This window comes from Mustela nivalis (assembly GCF_964662115.1).
Source record: "Mustela nivalis genome assembly, chromosome: 7".
In the NCBI taxonomy this organism is placed as follows: domain Eukaryota; kingdom Metazoa; phylum Chordata; class Mammalia; order Carnivora; family Mustelidae; genus Mustela; species Mustela nivalis.
The window spans coordinates 134733149-134756495 of record NC_139026.1 but is presented as its reverse complement, the minus strand read 5'-3'; the positions used below and the strand labels follow the sequence as shown (position 1 = coordinate 134756495).

At 36.1% G+C, this 23347-nt stretch overlaps 1 protein-coding gene across 1 annotated transcript in view; it reads right to left on the bottom strand.

The window, feature by feature from the left end:
- ANKRD26 (ankyrin repeat domain containing 26) overlaps positions 1 to 23347 on the bottom strand; it is a 144496-nt gene that overhangs the window by 23601 nt on the left and 97548 nt on the right. Inside the window, exons 33-36 of the mRNA XM_082740860.1 lie at positions 18175 to 18245; positions 17545 to 17638; positions 13800 to 13912; positions 12218 to 12347 (exon numbers count right to left, since the gene is read on the bottom strand). Of these exons, the coding sequence (XP_082596986.1) occupies positions 12218 to 12347; positions 13800 to 13912; positions 17545 to 17638; positions 18175 to 18245 (408 nt within the window). The remainder of the gene's footprint in view (positions 1 to 12217; positions 12348 to 13799; positions 13913 to 17544; positions 17639 to 18174; positions 18246 to 23347) is intronic.

The window sequence follows — 23347 nt, the reverse complement described above, 5'->3', positions numbered from 1 at the left end:
TAGAATGTCATTACCTGTGCATTTTTATTTATTTATTTATTTATTTATTTTTATTTTTAAATTTAAATTTTTTTAAATTTTTATTTTTTATAAACATATATTTTTATCCCCAGGGGTACAGGTCTGTGAATCACCAGGTTTACACACTTCACAGCACTCACCAAGGGTATTTACCCTAAAGATACAAATGTAGTGATCCAAAGGGGCACATGCACCCGAATGTTTATAGCAGCAATGTCCACAATAGCCAAACTATGGAAAGAACCTAGATGTCCATCAACAGATGAATGGATCAAGAAGATGTGGTATATATACACAATGGAATACTATGCAGCCATCAAAAGAAATGAAATCTTGCCATTTGCGACAACATGGATGGAACTAGAGCGAATCATGCTTAGCGAAATAAGTCAAGCAGAGAAAGACAACTATCATATGATCTCCCTGATATGAGGAAGTGGTGATGCAACCTGTGCATTTTTTTATATATGACCTTTATTATGTTGAAGTATGTTCCTTCTAAACCTACTTTGTTGAGGGTTTTTATCATGAATGGATGTTGCACTCTGTCAAATGCTTTTTTTTTTTAAGATTTTATTTATTTATTTGACAGACAGAGATCACAAGTAGGAAAAGAGGCAGGCAGAGAGAGAGAGAGGAAAAAGCAGGCTCCCCACCGAGCAGAGAGCCCAATGCGGGGCTAGATTCCAGGACGCCGGAATCATGACCTGTGCCAAAGGCAGAGGATTTAACCCACTGAGCCACCCAGGTGCCCCTCACATGCTTTTCCTACATCTTTTGAAATGATCAGATGATTCTCCTTTTATTAATTTGGTGTATCACAATGATTGATTTGCAGATATTAAAACACCCCCATAACCTAGGAATAAATCCCATTTGATCATGGTGATGATTTTTTTTAAGGTATTGTTGGATTCAGTTTGCAAGTATTTTATTGAGGATTTTTGCATCCATGTTCACCAAAGATACTGGCTTAGAGTTCTTTCTGTGGTGTCTTTGTTTCATTTTGGTATGAGGTAATACTGGCCTCATAGCATGAATTTGGAGTTTTTCCTTCCTTTTCTGTTTTTTGGAATAGTTTAAGAATAGGCACTAACTCTTCCTTTAAATGCTCAGTAGAATTTGCCTCTGGTCCTAGACTTGTGTTTGTTCATAGTTTTTGGATTAATGATTCAATTTCTTTGCTGCTTATCAGTCTGTTCAAGTTTTCTATTCTTGTTCAGTTTGGGTAATTTATATGTTTCTACGAATTTATCCATTTCTTCTACATTGTCCAAATTGTTGACATATAGTTGTTCATAATATTCTTTTATAATTGTCTGCATTTCTGTGGTGTTGGTTATTTCTCCTCTCTCATCTGTGATTTTATTTGGGTCCTTTTTCTCTTCTTTCTGGTAACTCTGGCTAAAGCCTTACCGGTTTTATTAATTTTTTCAAAGAACCAGCTCCTGGTTTCATTGATCTCTTCTATATTTATCTTTTTAAAGTTTTTATAGTGTTTATTTCTGCTCTGATTTTTAAAAAGATTTATTTGAGAGAGAGAGTGGGGAGAGGGTCAAATGGAGAGGGTGTGAGAGAATCCTCAAGTAGACTCCCCGCTGAGTACAGAGCGAGAAGCAGGGCTCAATCCCAGGACTCTGAGATCATGACCTGAGCTGAAATCAAGAGTCTGCTGCTTAACCAAATGAGCTACCAGGTACCCCTACTTCTGCTCTAATTTTTATTATCTCCTTCCTTCCACTGACTTTAGGCTTCATTTGTTGTTCTTTTTCTAGCTTCATTAGGTGAAGGATAGGTTGTTGTAGATTTTTCTTGTTTCTTGAGGTAGGCCTGTATTGCTACATACCTCCCTCTTAGAACCATTTTTACTGTGTCTCAAAAGTTTGGGCAATTGTGTTTTCATTTTCATTTGCTTCCATGTATTTTTAAATTTATTCTTTTATTTCCTCATTGGTCCATCCATTGTTTAGTAGACTGTTACTTAAACAACATGTATTTATGGTCTTTCAGATTGTTTCTTGTGGCTGACTTCTAATTTAATAGTACTGTGATTAGAAAAGGTGCACGGTATGACTTCAATCTTCTTGTATTGTATTGTATTGTCTTCTTGTATTATTAAGATCGGTTTTGTGGGTATTATGGAGGACACCTATTGCATGGAGCACTGGCTGTGGTGCATAAACAATGAATTTTAGAACACTTAAAAAAATTAAATTAAATTTTTAAAAAATAGAGACTTGTTTTATGGCCCAATATATGATCTATTCTACAGAATGTTCCAGAATGTGGATTCTGTTGTTTAAGGATGGAATATTTTTAATATATCTCTTTAGTCCATCTAGTCCAGTATAGAGCCACTGTTTCCTTGGCTTTCTGATCTGTCCATTGATATAAGTGGTATGTTAAAGTACCCAACTATTGATTATTTCTATTCCTTCCTAAAATATCCAAATTGTACATTGTCTTCATGGATACTTTTGCAATTAGGAATAAAAGCAATGAATTTCATTTAAAACATATATAATAAAAATAAAGCACCCTAGTATTATATTATTATCAATTAGTTCTTTTATGTTAGTCATTAATTAATTGTTTTATGAACTTGGGTGATCCCACGTTGGGTGCATAAATATTTACAATTGATAGCTCTTCTTCCAGTCAGATTGTCCTCTTTATTATGATATAGTGCCCTTGTCTCTTATGACACTCTTTCTTTTAGACTCTATTTTGTCCAATATAAGTATTACTATTCTGGCTCTTTTGATATCCATTTGCATGATACATGTTTTTCCATCCCCTGACTTTCAATCTGCAGGTGTCCTTATGACAAAAATAAAACTCTTGCTAGTGGCTTATAGATGGGTCTTGTTTTTTCTTCTTCTTCTTTTTAAATCATTTTTATTTTTATTTATTTTAATTTTATTTATTTATTTCTTCTTTTCAATTGATTTTTTAATTTTTTATAAACATATAGTGTATTTTTATCCCCAGGGGTACAGGTCTGTGAATTGCCAGGTTTACACATTTCACAGCACTCACCATAGCACATACCCTCCCCAATGTCCATAACCCCACCACCCTCTCCTGAGCCCCCTCCCCCCAGCAACCCTCAGTTGTTTTGTGAGATTAAGAGTCTCTTATGCTTTGTCTCCCTCCTGATCCTATCTTCTTTCATATATTCTTTTCCTACCTCCCAAACTCCCCACGTTGCATCTCCACTTCCTCATATTAGGGAGATCAAGGTTCTTTCCATAGTTTGGCTATTCTGGACATTGCTGCTATAAACATTCGGGTGCACGTGCACCTTCGGATCACTACATTTGTGTCTTTAGGGTAAATATGCAGTAGTGCAATTGCTGGGTCATAGGGTAGCTCTATTTTCAGCTTTTTGAGGAACTTCATGCTATTTTCCAGAGTGGTTGCTCCAACTTTCAGTCCAACAGTGTAGGAGGGTTCCCCTTTCTCCACATCCTTGCCAGCATCTGTCATTTCCTGACTTGTTAATTTTAGCAATTTTGACTGGTGTGAGGTGGTTATTTCTTTCCAGTTTTTATTTGTATTTCCCTGACATTGAGTGATGTGGAGCACTTTTTCATGTGTCTGTTGGCCATCTGGATGTCCTCTTTGCAGAAACATCTGTTCATGTCCTCTGCCCATTTCTTGATTGGATTGTTCATTCTTTGGGTGTTGAGTTTGCTGAGCCCTTTATAGATTTTGGATATAGCCCTTTATCTGATATGTCGTTTACAAATATTTTCTCCCATTCTATCAGTTGTTTTTTGGTTTTGTTAACTGTTTCCTTTGCTGTGCAAAAGCTTTTGATCTTGATGAAGTTCTAGTAGTTCATTTTTGCCCTTGCTTCCCTTGCCTTTGGCGATGTTCCTAGGAAGAAGTTGCTGCAGCTGAGGTCAAAGAGGTTGCTGCCTCTGTTCTCCTCAAGGATTTTGATAGATTCCTTTTTCACACTGAGGTCCTTCATCCCTTTTGAGTCTATTTTAGTCTGCGGTGCAAGGAAATGGTCCAGTTTCATTTTTCTATATGTGGCTGTCCAATTTTCCCAACACCATTTTTTGAAGAGGCTGTCTTTTTTCTATTGGACATTCCTTCCTGCTTTGTCGAAGACTAGTTGACCATAGAGTTGAGGGTCTATTTCTGGGCTCTCTATTCTGTTCCATTGATTATGTGTCTGTTTTTGTGCCAGTACCACAGTGTCTTGATGATGACAGCTTTGTAATAGAGCTTGAAGTCTGGAAATGTGATGCCACCAACTTTAGCTTTCTTTTTCAATATTCCATTGGCTATTCAAGGTCTTTTCTGGTTCCATAAAAATTTTAGAATTATTTGTTCCATTTCTTTGAAAAAAAATGGTTGGGATTTTGATAGGGATTGCATTAAATGTGTAGATTGCTTGAGGTAGCATAGACATTTTCACAGTATTTATTCTTCCAATCCATGAGCATGGAACATTTTTCCATTTCTTTGTGACTTCCTCAATTTCTTTCATGAGTACTTTATAGTTTTCTGAGTATAGATTCCTTACCTCTTTGGTTAGGATTATTCCGAGGTATCTTATGGTTTGGGGTGTAATTGTAAATGGGATTGACTCCTTAATTTCTTTTTCTTCTGTCTTGTTGTTGGTGTAAAGAAATGCAACTGATTTCTGTGACACTTACCTGAATTCCGGTACAAGCTCTAGCAGTTTTGGAGTGGAGTCTTTTGGGTTTTCCACATATAGTATCATATCATCTGCAAAGACTGATAGTTTGACCTCTTCTTTGCCGATTTGGATGCCTTTAATTTCTTTTTGTTCTGACTGCTGAGGCTAAGACTTCTAGTACTATGTTGAATAGCAGTGGTGATAACGGACATCCCTGCCATGTTCCTGATCTGAGCAGAAAAGCTTTCAGTTTTTCTCCATTGAGGATGATATTTGCGGTGGGTTTTTCATAGATGGCTTTGATAATATTGAGGTATGCGCCCTCGATCCCTACACTTTGATGAGTTTTGATCAGGAAGGGATGCTGTACTTTGTCAAATGCTTTTTCAGCATCTATTTAGAGTATTGTATGGTTCTTGTTCTTTCTTTTATTAATGTATATATCACATTGATTTGCGGATGTTGAACCAACCTTGGAGCCATGGAATAAATCCCACTTGGTCGTGGTGAATAATCCTTTTAATGTACTGTTGGATCCTATTGGCTAGTATTTTGGTGAGAATTTTCGCATCTGTGTTCATCAATGATATTGGTCTGTAATTCTCTTTCTTGATGGGATCCTTGTCTGGTTTTGGGATCAAGTTGATGCTGGCCTCATAAAATGAGTTTGGAAGTTTCCTTCCATTTCTATTTTTTGGAACAGTTTCAGGAGAATTGAAATTAATTAATTCTTTAAATGTTTGATAAAATTCCCCTGGGAAGCCGTCTGGCCCTGGGCTTTTGCTTATTTGGAGATTTTTGAGGACTGTTTCAATCTCCTTACTGGTTATGGGTCTGTTCAGGTAATCTATTTATTCCTGGTTCAATTGTGGTAGTTTATATGTCTCTAGGAATGTATCCATTTCTTCCTGATTGTCAAATTTGTTGGCGTAAAGTTGCTCATAGTATGTTCTTATAATTGTTTGTATTTCTTTGGTGTTGGTTGTAATCTCTCCTCTTTCATTCATGATTTTATTATTTGGGTCCTTTCTCTTTTCTTTTTGATAAGTTGTCCAGGGGTTTATCAATCTTATTAATTCTTTCAAAGAATCAGCTCCTAGCTTCGTTGATTTGTTCTATTGCTTTTTTAGCTTCTATTTCATTGATTTCTGCTCTGATCTTTATGATTTCTCTTCTCCTTTTGGGTTTAGGCTTTCTTTCTTGTTCTTTCTCCAGCTCCTTTAGGTGTAAGGTTAGGTTGTATGTTTGAGAACCTTCTTGTTTCTTGAGAAAGGCTTGTATTGCTATACATTTTCCTCTTAGGACTGCCTTTGCTGTGTCCCACAGATTTTAAACCACTGTGTTTTCATTATCATTTGTTTCCATGAATTTTATCAATTCTTCTTCAGTTTCCTGTTAGACTCATTCATTCTTTAGAAGGATGCTGTTTAGTCTCCATGTATTTGGGTTCTTTCCAAATTTCCTCTTGTGATTGAGTTCTAGCTTCAGGGCATTGTGGTCTGAAAATATGCAGGGAATGATCCCAATCTTTTGATACCGGTTGAGATCTGCTTTCTTCTTCTTTTTTTCTTAATCCACTCTGACATCCTATGTCTTTTGATTGGACCAATTACCCCAGGTCTAAAGTAATTATTGATAGATATGTATTTATCATTTTACTGCTTGCTTTGTGGTTGTTTCTGGAGATATTCTCTGATCATTTTTTGTGTCTTCGATGTTTCACTGGTTTTCTTTAGTGATATATTTGGATTTCTTTCTCCTCTTTGAGTATTTATCGATGGTTTTGTTTTCTTTTTAGAGAGGGCACGAGTGGAGTGGGGAGAAGGAAAGAGAATCTTAAGCAGACTCCATGGCTGGAATAGAGTGCAGTGCAGGGCTCAATCTCACAACTCTGAGATTATGACCTGAGCTGAAATCAAGTCAGATGCTTAACCAACTAAGCCACACAGGCACCACTATTAGTGGGTTTTGATATATAATTTGTATATAACCTCTTCTGCATATAGCAGTCTATATTAAGCTCCTGGTCATTTAAGTTTGACCCCATTCTTTTCTCTTCTTCTCCCCATGCTTTAGGTAAGGTATTATATTTTATATCCTTTTTTCCTGAGTTCCTTAATTTATTTTTTATATAAATGTTCATTTTTGTTACTTTTGGGTTTCCTGCCTTTATATTGTTACTTTTGGTCTCTTCTTTCCACTCAAAGAGTCCTCTTTAATATTTCTTGTGGGGCTAGTTTAGTAGTCACAAACTCCTTTAGTTTTTATCTGGGAAACTCTCTCTTTCCTATTCTGAGTAATAGGCTTGCTGGAGAGAGTATTCTTGGCTCCAGATTTTTCCCATTCACCACGTTGAATAGATAATACCACTCCCTTCTGGCTTGCAAAGTTTCTGCTGAAAAAGTTCCCACTAGCCTTAAGGGGTTTCCCCTGGAAGTTACTGATTTGCTTTCCTGCTTTTAACATGTTTTCTTTATCAGCATATTTTGCAAATTCAATTACAATAGGTCTTGGTGTTGGCCTACTTTTGTTGATTTTGATAATTTTCTGTCTCCTGGATCTTGATGTCTGTTGCCTTCCCTAGATTAGGGAAGTTTTCTGCTATTATTTCTTGAAATAAATTTTCTTACACCTTTTTTCTCTCATCTTCTACTGGGATTCCTATAACATGAATGTTATTACATTTGGAGTCACTGAGTTCCCTAGGTCTGGTCTCATTTTGCATAATTCTTCTTTCTCTCTCTTCTTCAGCTTCATTACTTTCCATTATTTTGTCTTCTAAGTTGTTAATTTGTTCCTCTGTTTTTTCCAGCCTGCTGTTCATTGTTCATTAGGTGTGTTTATCTCATTTATTCCACTCTTCATCTCTGATTCTTTCTTAGCTCTTTTATCTCTTTTTTAAGGGTCTCATTGATGTTGTCCATTCTTTTCTCAAGTCCAGAGAGTATCCCTATGGTCACTGCTTTAAATCCTCCATCAGGCATGATATTTACATCTGTCTCACTTCAATCTCTGGACCCGTGGCCTTATCCTGTTCTTTCACTTGAGATAAATTCCTCTGTTTTCTCATTTTATCTAAGTATCTACCAGCTTCTCTGTGTTAGAAAAGCCAGTTATGTTATCTGCTCCCAAAAGTAATGGACTTATGAAAAAAGACGTCATGTAGCACGCAGGGTCTCATGCTTAGGGGAGTATCTCTAGTGTGTGCAGCATGCACTCTGCTGTTGTGTTCTGGCTGCTCTATCCTTCAGGCCAGACATCTGCAGAGGCTCTCCCTCACTGCTGTGGGCAGTGTTTGATACCTGGGCCTGAATGTAGCTACTTTTAACTAGGTGTGCTCTGGTGTGCTTGTGAAATGAGACCTGTCACTGCCTCCACTGGAACTGAGGCCCTCCTGAATCTGGTCAGATGTGGTGTGACAGGGGCTTGTGCTGATTTACTCGGGGAAAGGCCTGCTGTGGTGTAACTGAAGCAAGAATGACTGAGCAGGGCAGTTCCACTGGAGTGCAAGGGGATGGTGCTCGGTGTAAGAGATTAGGCAGCCAGTGTCCGAGCTGCACTACTTCCCACAGATGGCTCTGTAAACTTGTGCTGAGGTACCAGCTGGTTCCTTTGTTCCTAGAGAGGGATCTCTGTGAACACTGACTCTCAGGGAAATGCTCTGAGAAGAGTGAGTAATTTCCCTACTGTATGCCCCAGACACTGTTCAGATCACCGTTTCCTTGCTGTATGCTCCCTGCTATTTGCCTGCCTTCTCTCCAAGAGCAGCACAGTGCCTATACAGGCTCTATCCCAGCCAAGCCAAATGACCTTTAGAATTCCAGGTTTTAAGCCCTCCTAATTGTAAGAACTCGTGAAATTAAGCTCCTCTCACTTCCCAAGCCAGTGGCTACAGGGAAACCTCTTTGTGCAGTCCCATGTCTCGCTCCTGCCCTTCTCCATGACGACTCCCTCTCCTCTGCAGCAACCAGGATCTGTTTCTCTCCTAAACCACATCTCTGTACTTCCTACCTTCTTTGATGTGGCCTCTTCTCTCTATTAGTGGACTTTCTTCTATTAGTCTTCAGGGATTAGGTGAACCTAGGCTCCTCTTACTCTGCCACCATCTTCCTTTCCCTTAAGATATTTTTCTAAGATTCCCTTCAATTACAAATTATTACAACTGGCAGGAACACCTTTACAGACTTTCCCCTCAAATTAGGGGAAAAGAAAAACTCACAAGCAGAGAGACAATATGATTTGAACTATAATAGCTGAAATACTAGAAAAACTACCAAAATTTGACCTTTTACCTGATCTCCATTAACTGAAATTCGAAAAGAAATAGGCAGCTTTGAGTATTTTTTAATTAATCCAATACTCAATCATTATTCTACTTTCATCAGTGAGGAAATAAAGAGAATATTATGAAATCATTTTTAATCTTTTCAGTAGAAAACCAAAGGTACTGTCCTTTGGCACTATTTAAATTGAATGTAACTTCTCCTTTATCTTACTCCAACCTTGTTTATGTGGGGAGTTAAGTAAGACCATCTCATCTTTATGTTGTGCCACAGAGCTTTCCCATATCATACAAATAGGCTTTGAAAAAAATTTTTTTTTGGAATTCAAACTGCTTATCTACTATTTGTCTCAGATAACTCCATTAAATAAAACCTGATAATTTACAGCTGTATTCTTGAAATAATGTAATAAATGTTTATTCCATTAATTACATACTGAGCTATTAAAGTACATATCTTTCTATTTAAACTAAAAGAAGACAGATAAAGACAACTGTGTTTTCTGAGAATGTAGGATCTCTGCCAAGAACAGGATCAACACCAGTGTTATACACAAGAACGAGGTTAAAAGAGTATCTAATTGTGAGTTGTAATTTTGGATTAGCAAGATTTCAAAACAGGAAAGCTGAAGGCCCAGTGTTCATCTTTTCCTCCCTAGATAGTGAAATGTATGGATAAGTCTACACTTTATAACAAGTTCATAAAACATAATAAAGTAAATAGTAGAGAGCAGATCCTACAACCAAGATTTGATGAAAATGGTTATGGGAGGCACTGAGTGAGAGACTAAAGATATGAATGGAGAAAAGAAACAGGACTCTATCTTTCTGAGCCTAACTCCTCATCAGATCATGGAGTCAGCAAGGCATAAGTTGGTAAAAGTCTCCTTTTTAAGAAGAAAAAATGTCTACAGAGGTAAAGTTAAGTTCCACTACAGTGACTTTTTTATTATTTTATAAGTGAGTGGTAATTTGCAAGACAACTAGGGGAGATGTCTCATAAAATTTGTTTAGACAGTGACATACGGATAGACATATAGGTCAATGCATTAGAATTGGCAATCTAAAGAGAAATTGCTACATTATGGTGAACTGACATTCAATGAGGGTATAAAACAATTACATGGAATAAAAATAGTCTTTTTAACAAATGGTACTGGGACAAATGGATATCCACATGCAAAGTAATAAAATTAGACCTCTACCTCATAGCATCTATACAAAATTAACTCAAAACATAATAGCTAAAACTATAAAACTCTTAGAAAAAAACATAGTTGTATCATTTGTGACTGGCTTTGGCAACAGTTTCTTAGATATGACACCAAAAGACAAAAAAAGATTAAGTATATTTCATCAAAATTAAAAACATCTTTGCTTCAAACATCACCATCAATAAAGTGAAAAGGCAAGCTACTAAATAAAAGATTTGAAAATCTTATATCTGATAGGGGATCTGTATATAGGACATGTAAATAACTCTTACAATAATGAAAAGACAATCCAATAAACAAACAGGCAAAATAATTGATTCATTCTATAAGGAAGATATAGAAATGGATAATTACACACATAGAAAGATGAGATGCTCAACATAATTAAGTTTCTGTTTGTTTGTTTGTTTGTTTTTAAACATTTTATTTATTTGACAGAGAAAGAGAACACAAGCAGGGGGAGATGCAGAGGGAGAGGGCGAGGGAGAAGCAGGCCCCCAGCTGAGCAGGGAGCCTAGTAAAGGGCTTGATGCTAGGACCCTGGGATCACGACCTGAGCTAAAGTCAGATACTTAACCAATTGAGCCACCCAGCCACCCCTCAACATCATTAGTTTTAAGGAAAATGCAAATCAAAACCACAAGATTGATGGAACTCATCAAGTATATGATACCTAACTAAACAAGTCAGTCAGAGAAAAACAAATACCATAAGATTTTACTCATCTGTGGACTTTAAGAAACAAACAGATGAACATAGGGAAGGGGGAGAAAAAGAGAAAGGGAGCAAACCATAAAAAATTCGTAACTAAAGAGAAAAAACAGTGTTGTAGTGTAGGTGGGTAGGGGGTAGGCTAGATGAATGATGGGGATTAAGGCGGGCACTTGTGAGGAGCACTGGGTGTTGTATGTAACTGATCAATCACTGAATGCTACTCCTGACACCAATATGTTACCTAACTAAAATTTAAATAAATCTTGAAACAAATGAACAAATAAAACCCCACAAAATGCCATTTCACATCCACTAGAATGACTATAATAAAAACAACAGATAACAACAAATATTGGCCCAAAAAAAAGGAAAAATGAGAACCATCAAACACTGCTAATGAAAATGTAAAATGGTGCAGCCATGTTGGAAAACAGTGTGGCAGTTCCTTAAAGGGTTAAAAAAAGGGGGGGGTTAGAGAGCTACCATATGACCCCACAATTCCATTTATAAGTATATATGCAAGAGAAATGAAAACATGTTCACATAAAAACTTGTACATGTGTGTCCACAATGACATTATCAACAATAACTAAAAACCAAAACAACCCAGGGTGGCTGGATGGCTCAGTCATGAAGCGTCTGCCTTCAGCTCAAGTCATGATCCTAGTCCTGGGATCAAGTCCTGTGTCAGGCTCCCTACTCATCAACAAGCCTGCTTCTTTCTCTCCCACTCCCCCTGCTTGTGTTCCCTCTCTCTCTGTCTCTGTCTCTGTCAAATAAATAAATAATAAAATCTTAAAAAACAAACAAACACAAAGGTCCACCAACTAATAAGTAATAAATAAAATGCGGCACGTCCATACAGTGGGATACTATTCGGCAATAAAAAGAAATAAAGTACTGACACATGCTACAAAATAGGTATTGAAATGAAATGAAAACATTATGCTAAATGAAAGAAGGTAGTCACAAAGGACCACACATTGTGTGATTCCATTGATGTGAAATTTCCAAAATAGGCAAATCTATAGAGACAGAGAGTAGAGTAATGGTTCCCAAGGGCTAACAAGAGTAGGGAAGGGGAAACTAGCATAGGGAAACAGGTAAAAGATACAAGTTTCTTTTTAGGGTGACAAAATGTTCTAAAATTGATGGTGGTACTCTTTGAATATGTATGTTATGCTCATTTTTATCTCAAAGTTGTTACCAAAAAATGTAGGAGGTATATAAAATTAATAGAACAAATCTGTATTTCACTGCTCAAAGCACTGAGTAACTTATTTCCCAAAATCAAGTGATTCTGAAGTCCCAAAACTAATTAAAAATTACCTTATGTTTTAGCATATTAATCTGAATATCCGTTTCAGCATGACTGGTTCTTAAATCTCCGTGGAAACTAAGATCTTCATTTTCATATTCACTTAACTTTTTTCTTGTCACTTTTAAAAGTTTCTTAAATCTGTGGAAAGTATAGAATGAGTAAGTCAGGTTCTTTAAGAGTAAAGATTTATTATTTAAATAGATTATATGTTCTATCATATAAGGAAGTCTATAAATTATGATCTCTCATTTGTTCCAATCTCACATTGAGAACATACTAAATAAATTATAATCTTAGGGAGCAACTGACACCACCAAAAGATGAGTTATAGAATGGAAAAAGGTATTTGCAAGTAACATATCAGATAAAGGGCTAGTATCCAAAATCTATAAAGAACTTATCAAACTGAATACCCAAAGAACAAACAATCCAGTCAAATAATGGGTAGAAGAAACGAACAGACATTTCTCTAAAGAAGACACACAAATGGGCAACAGACACGAAAAAATGCTCAGTATCACTTGGCATCAGGGAAATAAACACAAATCAAAAGCACGAGATATCACCTCACACCTGTCAGAATGGCTAAAATGAACAAGTCAGGAAACAACAGATGTTGTCAGGCATGCAGAGAAAGCAGAAGCCTCTTACACTGTTGATGGGAATGTAAACTGGTGCAGCCACTCTGGAAAACAGTATGGTGGTTCCTCAAAGAGCTGAAAATAGAGCTACCCAATGACCCAGCAATTGCACTACTATGGATTGACCCCAAAGATATAAAGTGATCCAAAGAGGCATCTGCACCCCAATGTTTATAGCAGCAATGTCCATAATAGCCAAAGAAGATGTGGTGCATAAATATATACAATGGAATATTACTCAGCCATTAAAAAAATAAAATCATGCCATTTGCAATGACATGGATCGAACTAAGGTATTATGCTAAGCAAAAGAAGTCCATCAGAATAAGATAATTATCATTTGATTTCCCTCATATGTAGAATTTAAGAAACAAAACAGAGGAGCATAGGGGAAGGCAGGGAAAAATAAAACAAGATGAAATCAGAGCAGGAGACAAACCACAAGAGACTCTAAATTATAGGAAACAAAATTGATGGTTGCTGAAGGGGAGGAGGGTAGGAGGATGGGGTAACCAGATTACGGACATGACACCTGATGTAATTAGCACTGGGTGTTCTAGAAGACTGATGAATCACTGAACTCTACCTCTGAAACTAATAATATACTGTATGTTGATTAATTAAATTTAAATTTTAAAAAATAAGCTAAACCAAGATAACTTTTGATGTGATCAAACAAAAACACATCTAGGTTTTTCGACATTAAAATATTTGTTTGAAGGGAAGAACATTATTAAAAGGAAAGATTACCAAAAAACAAAGATAACTTGCAGAAACTATTCAAGGTAGACAATAAAAAGTGCAGTTGTTACTGTTAAAGGAACTGTAAGGAATCATTAAATATTAAGTATAATATTCTGGCAATAATTTGTATTTAGGTTTTAATAAAGTAAAATTACAGTTAAATCAAGTAATTAATGGTTAAAGTGATCTGAAATATTAGTCTTACCTAGCAATCTCTTTTTCTAATTCACCATTTTTCTTCATTTCTTGATTCAAACTACATTCAAGAGATTGTTTTAACTCAATAAATTTCTTTATCTGTCCCTTTTCATCGTCAGACTTTGAAAGAAAAATTTTAAAGAAAGTTATTTTTAAAAATCTCAGTACACATTCTTCTTCCATAAAATATTATTTCTCATGCATTCATGAGTAACACATATTTAGACAGGTTCATAACAAAAGTTTAAAATTTTATAAATTTTGTAAATTATAACTTATAATTTTAAATTTTATAATTATATAAAGGTTTATAAAACTATATTATCTAAAACTAAAATTATAAATTTTATAAATTATAATTTATAATTTTAAATTTATATAATGTAGTTTGTAATTTATAATTTTAAATTTAATATAAGGTAGTTTTATAAACCTGATGCCAATAAAAACGTATTTCAAATATAAGTACCTTTCTTCAAACAGCTTAAACTGGTTTTACATTTTCATCACTATTTTTTGTAGAATGTAAATTGCCAAAATTTACTTGTTCACTACAGAGATTCTTACCCATATTAATACTAAGGGTTAATGAAAAATTTTTTAAAACTGGCTATATTTACATTTTAGTTTCCAAAGATGCCCTAGGACCTTTTCCTCCATAGCTTAAGAGACTCTGGGTTTTGTGAGATCACACCTTTTTAAGACAATCTCTGAAAAATTCCTATGCAGTCCCCATTATAGCTTTGATGGTCGTCTGACTTTAGGATGAGATACTCTCATTCTCTCCAAGCATTGCAATTTCTTCTTTTCTATTAACTACGTTTTTTTGTCAAATAAAGTCTTCTTGATATTATATAAAAATTTTAGCTTAACTCTTGCAGCTTTTTCTATCACCCTGCTTCCCCCCCTTTCACTGGACTTGAACATTCTTTAATGTATCATCTCATCCACAGATTCATCTTTTCATCACTTATTTTCTTCTTTTACATTAAAATCTGAGTTTCAATCCTGGAAACTCAAAATTTTTGAGAGTCATCAAGGATCTTTTTTTGAAGTCCTTATCCTGCTTTACTTCTCAGCAGCAGCTGAAAGCAATGACTTTACCCTCCCCCTCTGCACTTTTTTTTTATACTTTTTTTTTCAGGGTTCCACGGTTCATTGTTTATGCAACACACTCAGTGCTCCATGTAATACATGCCCTCCTTAATACGCACCACCAGGCTCAACCAACCCTCCAACCCCCTCCCCTCAGTTTGTTTCTCAGAGTCCACAGTCTCTCATGGTTTGTCTCCCCCTCCAATTTCCCCCAAGTCACTTCTCCTCTCCATCTCCCAATGTCCTCCATGTTATTCCTTATGCTCTGCAAGTAAGGGAAACCATATGATAATTGACCCTCTCTGCTTGAATTATTATCCCATTTTATTTCTAAATGACAGCAAGTTCATATATTTAGTCCCTGACCCTTGCTATTCCTTTCAAATCCTCTGAGTTGTTTAAATCTCAAGACTTCAAAACCAGATTCTCTAATATACATCTCCAGCCTTAAACCCTTTACTGAAGTCATCTGTACTTCCTTCTAGTTCCTTGTAGGCAAGGAACCTCAACCACACATTCAAAAACCATTACCTGATGTGGATTACCCTTATAGACAGCTAATTTTTTTTAAAGATTTTAAAAATGTATTTATTTGAAATATACACAGAGTGCACAAATGGGGTGAGGAGAGAGAGGGGAAGAAGCAGATTTCCAGCTGAGGAGGGAGCCCAATGCAGGGCTCAATCCCAGAACCCTGAGATCATGGTCTGAGCTGAAAGCAGGTGCTGAACTGACTGAGCTACTCAAGTGCCCCTAGATAGCTAGTCTTGTCCATTTCATGTTGATTCTTTTTGGTATTACTGAGTTTATTGTTACTTTATCATTTCATGAGGCACCCTTACCCTTAGGTTGCTGACCATTATACTTTGTCTTGCTTTTCTTTTAGGATGCAAAGGTTCTGCACAAGGGTGATTATAAATTGTTTGCCTCTGTTTTCTTTTGAATAATTGCCTATTCCATAGAGACTTGATCTTATGGAAGTCTTCTGAAGTTCTTTTCAGACACATATTTGACTATATTGTTCGGAAGCTTAAGTCAGCCTAGAACTACTGAACTTCCCAATTCAGATTCTTCACCTCAAAACTGTGTCTATTAAATATCTTAACCCAGGTAGTCTCTGGCCTGGGGATTCATGAGATAAGAACCTTCTAGGAAGTTAGGACTATGGACTGAGTAGGTTGAAAGCTAAGTTTTTGTTTCACAGGGTAGACCTTAAAGTGGCTAATAATTTTATGTCAGAACCATAATTCATTTCCATTGGAATCTACAGACTATCTACCAATATTCTTACAAACTTTACAGTATTTGTTACCTTCCTTAATAGATTTCTGCCTGACACTATAGGGGGGACAACTCCTGGCATTCTCATTCACAGAAGACCACTTACCTACATATTGTCACCTTACTTGCTCAATGAAAAGTACAGTAAAAAATGTGACTAATTTATATGAAATCTAGAAAAAAATAATTTTCAGTGTTTTTTTTGGCCACAAAATGGAGCAGTCAACAGAATGGGCTAGTTTCCTTGAGAGGTATAGCTGCAGAATAAAATTTGCAAGTATGCAGCTTTTGTGACTAAAAGAAACTCATGATACATGCATCTACCTCATTGTTCCAACTTAAGAGTCACAATGCAGGGGCACCTGGATGGCTCAGTGGGTTAAAGCCTCTGACTTCAGCTCAGCACAAAGCCTGCTTCCTCTTCTCTCTCTCTGCCTGCCTACCTGTGATCTGTCAAATAAATAAATAAATAAAATCTTAAAAAAAAAAAAGAAGAGTCACAATGCAGTCTTCTCAGCTTAAATCATTGGTAGCTTCTCCTACAAAGGAGGGTATAAATGGTGTGATAATCCGGTTCTGCTTGATATTAGTTATACAGTTTTCACTATGTATCAGTAAGTTGGAATCCTGGATTGTATATTAATCTTTCCTGAGATTGGATTGTTAAATCTCTGAAAGGCTGATTAACTCAAGTGAATGAAAAAAAAAAATTAGTTCCTGAACTTACAAGGAATGCTAGGAGCACGATGCTACTATGTAAGGCCCTAACTGAATAGTCATTTCTACTTTTTCACTGGAATCTCTTTTTCTTTTCATAATTAACAAAAAGAAAAATATATTCCTTTAAGAAAAATGTATGCATAATGACCTCTAGTCATTCTTGATGAAGACAATAATTCAAAAATTTATAATTACAAATCATAACAATTACTAAAGTAATCCATTGTCAAATATCATTGAAGGGTTTAGATTACAAGAGAAAGTCAGAATTCAAGATCAAATTATTACTCAAAGTTTGGTAATTTTTAAACATACAGAAAAATATTAGTAGGGACTCAGACATTTGTATACCAAAATTCATGGCAACATTACTAACAATAGCCCAAACGTGGCAAAACCCAATGTCCACTGACAAGTAAATAAAATATTTCTTTTCTTAGACTATCACAACATTTTTTATAATCTTACTATAAAAATTATTAATTTGTGAATTAATACAACTTCACCTATAAAGAGGAATTATCCTAGTACCAAGTACCAACAATATGAATAAACATTTTTATCAGTGAGAATTTTCATATTACACAAAATATTCTTATATACTACTAATACAGAAAAAAATTCCTTTTCCATAGGACAGAAATTAAGAGACTTACTGAACATGTACTTAACGTGTTTTCCTGAAGCTGTTCAATTTTTTCCACTTGCTTTGTGATGGTATCTTTTAACTCAGCATTTTCAACTTCAAGCCTAAAAAGTATATTTTAAAATTATTCTCTCACACACATAAATTTTAAAAGTACTGTATAATTTCATTTTTTTAAAGATTCTATTCATTTAAGAGAGAGAGAGAGAGAGAGCATGAGAAAGAGAGGGTCAGAGAGAGAAGCAGATTCCCCATGGAACAGGGAGCCTGACTTGGAACGTGATCTGGGCCTCCAAGATCATGACCTGAGCCCAAGATAGCTGCCCAACCAACTGAGCCACCCAAGCGTCCCAACACCGTATAATTTCTAAACAAACATCTGAAGGCCCTACATAAATTCTTAAAAATTTTAAAAGTAGATTTGGCAATTGTGTCATTTTTATGGTTGTGCTTTGCAGTTAATATGTAAAATTTAAAGATAATTTGCAAAAAGTATGTATTTCAAAATAGCACAAAGCTGAAATTTTTATCCAGGTTAACACTGATGCATTTATTATCATAAATGATACATTTCTCATACTACACCGCTGATCTGCTTTATAAATACTCAAGTTATTTTCTGTGCTGCTTTAAATTGTACTTTTGCACGTGATCTTTCAATGTCTCAATACGCGTTACAGCCTCTGCATGTCGTTCTTGAGCATCTTGCAACTAAAAAAAAAAAAAAAGAAAGAAATACTTTTAAGTACTGGCAATCTAGTAAGAAACCACCATCGGGTGTTTTTGTAAATAAAATATTACTGGACACAGCCACACTCTCCTCCACATACTGATTTATGGGTACAGCAAAGCTGAGCTGCTGCAACAGAGACCTATGGCCTACAAAGCCTAAAATATTTACAGGGAGTCTGCTTCTATCTTTCTCTCTGTCTCTCTCCCTCTATCCCTCCCCACTGCTCTTTCTCTCTCTCCCGAGCGCACAAACAAATAAATAAAATCTTAAAATACATACAGTCCCCCTACAGAATAGTTTACTGACTTCTCTAGAACTAAAATGTAACATTTTTAATGATTTAAATTATATTTCATCAGATAAACCAACAAATTTATTTATTGGTTAAAAGGGGAAAGATAGGAAATAAGCTTATAGTAGACATTTCTATTTTTGTATTCTAAGCACCACATCAACTATAATTTTAAATATTCACATATGTGAATGACCATGGCTATTCCAGTAATTATAAAAGTTAACATGATGCTTTCAGTGACAACCAGATATTTCATAGAATAGAATGAGAAGCAACATCTTCGTAAGAACCAGAACGCCTGGGATCTAAATTCCCGACTCCATTGTGTGATCTGGAAAAAATTATTTAAAATTTCTGTGTCTCAGTTTCTTCTTCTGTTAAAAAAAAAAAAAAAAAAAGATAGTAATAGTATCTACCAGACTGGGATGTTGGGAAGATTAAATTAGAAAATATACATGAACTATTTAGAAGGGTATATGGTATACAACAAATTCTAAGTGTCTGCAATTAGCATTATTATTATTGCTGTATGCTATATTCTTTTTTTTAAGATTTTATGTATTTATTTGACAGAGAGAGAGATCATAAGTAGGCAGAGAGTCAGGCAGAGAGGGAGAGAGAAGCAGGCTCCTCGCTGAGCAAAGAGCTCAATGAGGGGCTCGATCCCAGGACACTGAGATCATGACCTGAGCTGAAGGCAGCGGCTTAATCCACTGAACCACCCAGGCGCCCCTGTATGCTATGTTCTAATAACATTCGATATTTTAGGCAAATGGCAGGCCAGTGAAAGTGGTCTCTTATACAAGTTATACCAAAATTGTTCTTCATAACACCAGAAGTGGCAGCAAATAGGGACCATGAGACCCACAGAATACCCTCAGTACTTCAAAAAAATTTTTACCAATTCCCCTAGCCAAGAGTACTTTCTTCCACTTGTAATACTTTTAACTTTCTTCCACTCTATACTATTCTATGGACAATGTTCATGGACCACAATGCAAACAGTACCTCCTAGGCTGAGTAATAAATAATTTACATGACCATCAGAGGCAAAGTAAAGCCAACTGACATGGAATTAATGGACACTAAATCAATGTTCCCAAATCATTTCATGTTTATATTGTTTACCTTAGTAACTGCTTATGTTACACTGCTTTGGCAAGTACTCTGATGAATATATTAAGGCTATGTGGTATGGCATATCAGAAAAGCTGTCCCCAGAGGTGCTTGGCTGGCTCATTGGAAAGAACATGCAACTCTTGACCTTGGGGTCTTGAGTTCAAGCCCCACAAGGGATGTAGAAATTATATAAACAAACAAACAAACTTTAAAAAAGAAAAGCTGTCTGCAGAGCTTCATAGTTGGTAAACTGCTATAAACTTGTAAACCTGTTCTGGCTGCAAAATGCTGAAAGACAAATTTAGACTATTTTTCCATAGTGAGTGGGGGAAGAAACAAGCATTTGACTGAATACTTCTCCTCTATCAGATTAAATGCCTTCACAATTTTACATTCAATTGCTTAAAATACATTTAGAATAAAAGTTTGTGATGTCAATATTTTCAATCAGAAGTTATTGATATGGTATAAAGTACTTAATTTTATCCTAAAAACTGTTGACTTAAAATATTCTCAATTTACACAAGGATAGGTACCACACATATCTCATATTTTCCCCCTTAGATAAATGTGTACATAGAAAGACAAAATTATCTCTCATTTAAAAAAATGAAAACAATGTAAAATAAAGGACTAAACTGTTCTGCACAGACTAGATGACAAGTGTGAAGAGCATAAGGTCGGGGGGAATCAGAACAATCAGAAAGAGCTTCATGAAGAATGAGAGACAATGACTCAGGTCTCTATAGTGTAGGACTAGGCAAGAGGAAGGGCAACTAAAAGGACAGAAAGAAGAGGATGAGTAAAAGGCTGAGAGAGGTGAGAATGCAAACATTTAGTCCATTAGAAAAATCTGCTGTTACCTACCAATAGAGAGTAAATCTCTCTCGTCAGTAACATATGTATAGGACAAATATTTTCTGTCTAGTTGCAGTATGTTTTAGTACTTCCTTTACTACATATTTAGAAAAACAGTCTTACTTTTAATGCAGTAAGATTTTAGCCTCAAAATGGCAGAGGAGTAGGAAACCTAAATTTCATCTGGTTCCAGGAATTCAGCTAGATAGTTATCAAACCATTCTGAACACCTATAAACTCAATAGAAGATCAAAGAGAAGTAGCAATTCTATGAACACAAAAGTGACCACTTTCTCGAAGGGATGACACGTGGAGAAGTGAATCCGAGGCTATATTTGGGAAGATAGACCACAGTGGGAGGAAGCCCCCATCAGCCGACCGACAGAACACCAGAGTGGGAAATCAGAACTTTTAGAAGTCTGCTCCACGGAGGGAAATGGCTTCAGTGGCCTGGGGGGCAGGAGCGGGGGGGGTTGGAATCCTCGAAGGGACAGTGTGGACTCAGGATCTTCTGGATCACAGAAAGACCAAGGGTTCCTGAGTGTGGCAGAGCTCGCAGGTATTGGAGCAGGGCAGCCAGCTGCAAAGACAGATCCGAGGAGTGGGCTCTCAGCTCGGGGTTGCCATGAATCATAATTCAAGGCACAGTTGGGCACTACTCTTCAAACAGGAACCCAACAAGCAGCAGATCTGGGGAGACTCCCCCTCAACTCTGCCTCCACCAGGAGGAGAAGTGCAGCAGTGCAATGCAGGAATCTACTGGGTTTGGAGACTCCAAATGGGGCCATGCACCAGAGATAAAAACTCAGTCATAGGCTAGGTGAGCTTAGAGACCAGGGAGACAGGCATGATTGACTGCTTTTCTCTGAGGGCACAATGAGGAATGAGGACCGAAGTTCTTGGCTCTTCTGTCTGGAGAATGGGAAACTGCCATCTTCATTCTCCTCCTCCAAAGCTATACAGAAAGCTTTCAGGGAACAAAAGCTACCAAGACCAAACCCAAGCAGATGACAGCCTGACCCCTGACAAGGGCAATGCAATTCTGCCTCAGGCAAAGACATTGGAGAATCACTGAAACAGGCCCCGCCCCCAGATGATCAGCAAGAACATCCATCCAAGACCAAGATTACCGATCAACGAGAACTGAAATACTCCAGCATTAGGAGAATACATACAGCACATAGAACTCATGGCTTTTTTCCCTATGATTCTCAACTCTTTCAAAGTTAAATTTTTTTAATCAACTTTATTTTTTCTTTTTCTTTATTTTTTTTTAATTCTTCCGCTTTCCTATTTCAATCAACATCTTATCTTAACAAGATCTTTTTAAAATCTTTTAATTTCATTTTTATAGTCATATTCTATCCCTTATGTTTTTCTTTCATTAAAATTTTAGGATACAGTTTCTTTTAACAGACTAAAATATACCCTAAATCTAGTCGATCACACTCCTTGTTTTTCTTAATTTCTTTTCTTTCTTTTTTCAAGCAACTTCGTACCATTTCCTTTTAAAAAATCTTTTAAAATTTTCATCCTTATACTCATGTTCCACGCATTCATCATATCCACCTTTACTTTTGTATATATATAACTTGTTCTTTCTTTAAAATTTTGGGAGGCAGTTTCTTCTAACAGACCAAACTATACCCAAAATCAAGTGTGAGGCTCTGTTCTATTCACCAGTCTGATATATTCCCCCCTCTTTTTCCCCCAAGTTTTGGGTATCTTCTGATTTGTTTAGCATACATTTTCTGGGGTCATTGTTACCCTTTTAGCATTTTGTTCTCTCACTTATCTATTCTTCTCTGGCACAAAATAACATAGAAGAAAAACTCACCTAAAAAAAAAAGAAAAAGAAAAAGAACAAGGAGCAATACCGACAGTCAGAAACCTAATCAATAGGACATTAGTAAGGTGTAGCAACTAGAGTTCAGAATGACGATTATAAAGATAATAGCTGGCTTGAAAAAAGCATAGAAGATACCGGAGAATCCCCTTCGGAAAAATAAAAGAACTAAACTCTATCCAACTTTAAATCAAAAAGGGTATTAATGAGGTACAATAAAAAATGGAGGCTCTGACTGTTAGGATAAATGAGGCAGAAGAGAGAATTATTGATATAGAAGACCAAATGATGGAAAACAAAGAACCTGAAAAAAAAAAAAATAAAGATAAACAACTACGGGATCACAAGGGGAGAATTTGAGAGATAAGTGATACCATAAGACGAAACAATATTAGAATAATTGGGATCCTTGAAGAAGAAGGGGAGAGGCAGACAGTATATTGGAGCAAATTATAGCAGAGAATATCCCTAATGTGGGGAAGAAAACAGGCATCAGTAACCAGGAGGCACAGAGAAACTGCATCAAAATCAATAAAAACATGTCAATACCCTGTCATCTTGTGAATTTACAAGTCTCAGAGGCAAAGAGAAAATCCTGAAAGTGGCTTAGGACAAGAGGTCTATAATCTACAATGAATAGAAATATTCTAATAGAAATAGTGAGTTTGCAGGACAACTATCCACAGAGACCTGGCAGGCCAGAAAGGACTGGCATGATATATTCAGAGCATTAACTGAGAAAAATATGCAGCCAAGAATACTATATCCAGCTAAGCTGTCATCGAAAGTTAAGAGAGATAAAAAGCTCCCAGGACAAAAACTAAAAGAATTCGCGAACACCAAACCAGCCCTATAGGAAATATTGGAAGGGGTCCTCTAAGCAAAGAGAGAGTCTAAAAGTAACAGACCAAAAAGAAATACAGACAATATACAGTAATAGTCACCTTACAGGCAAAACAATG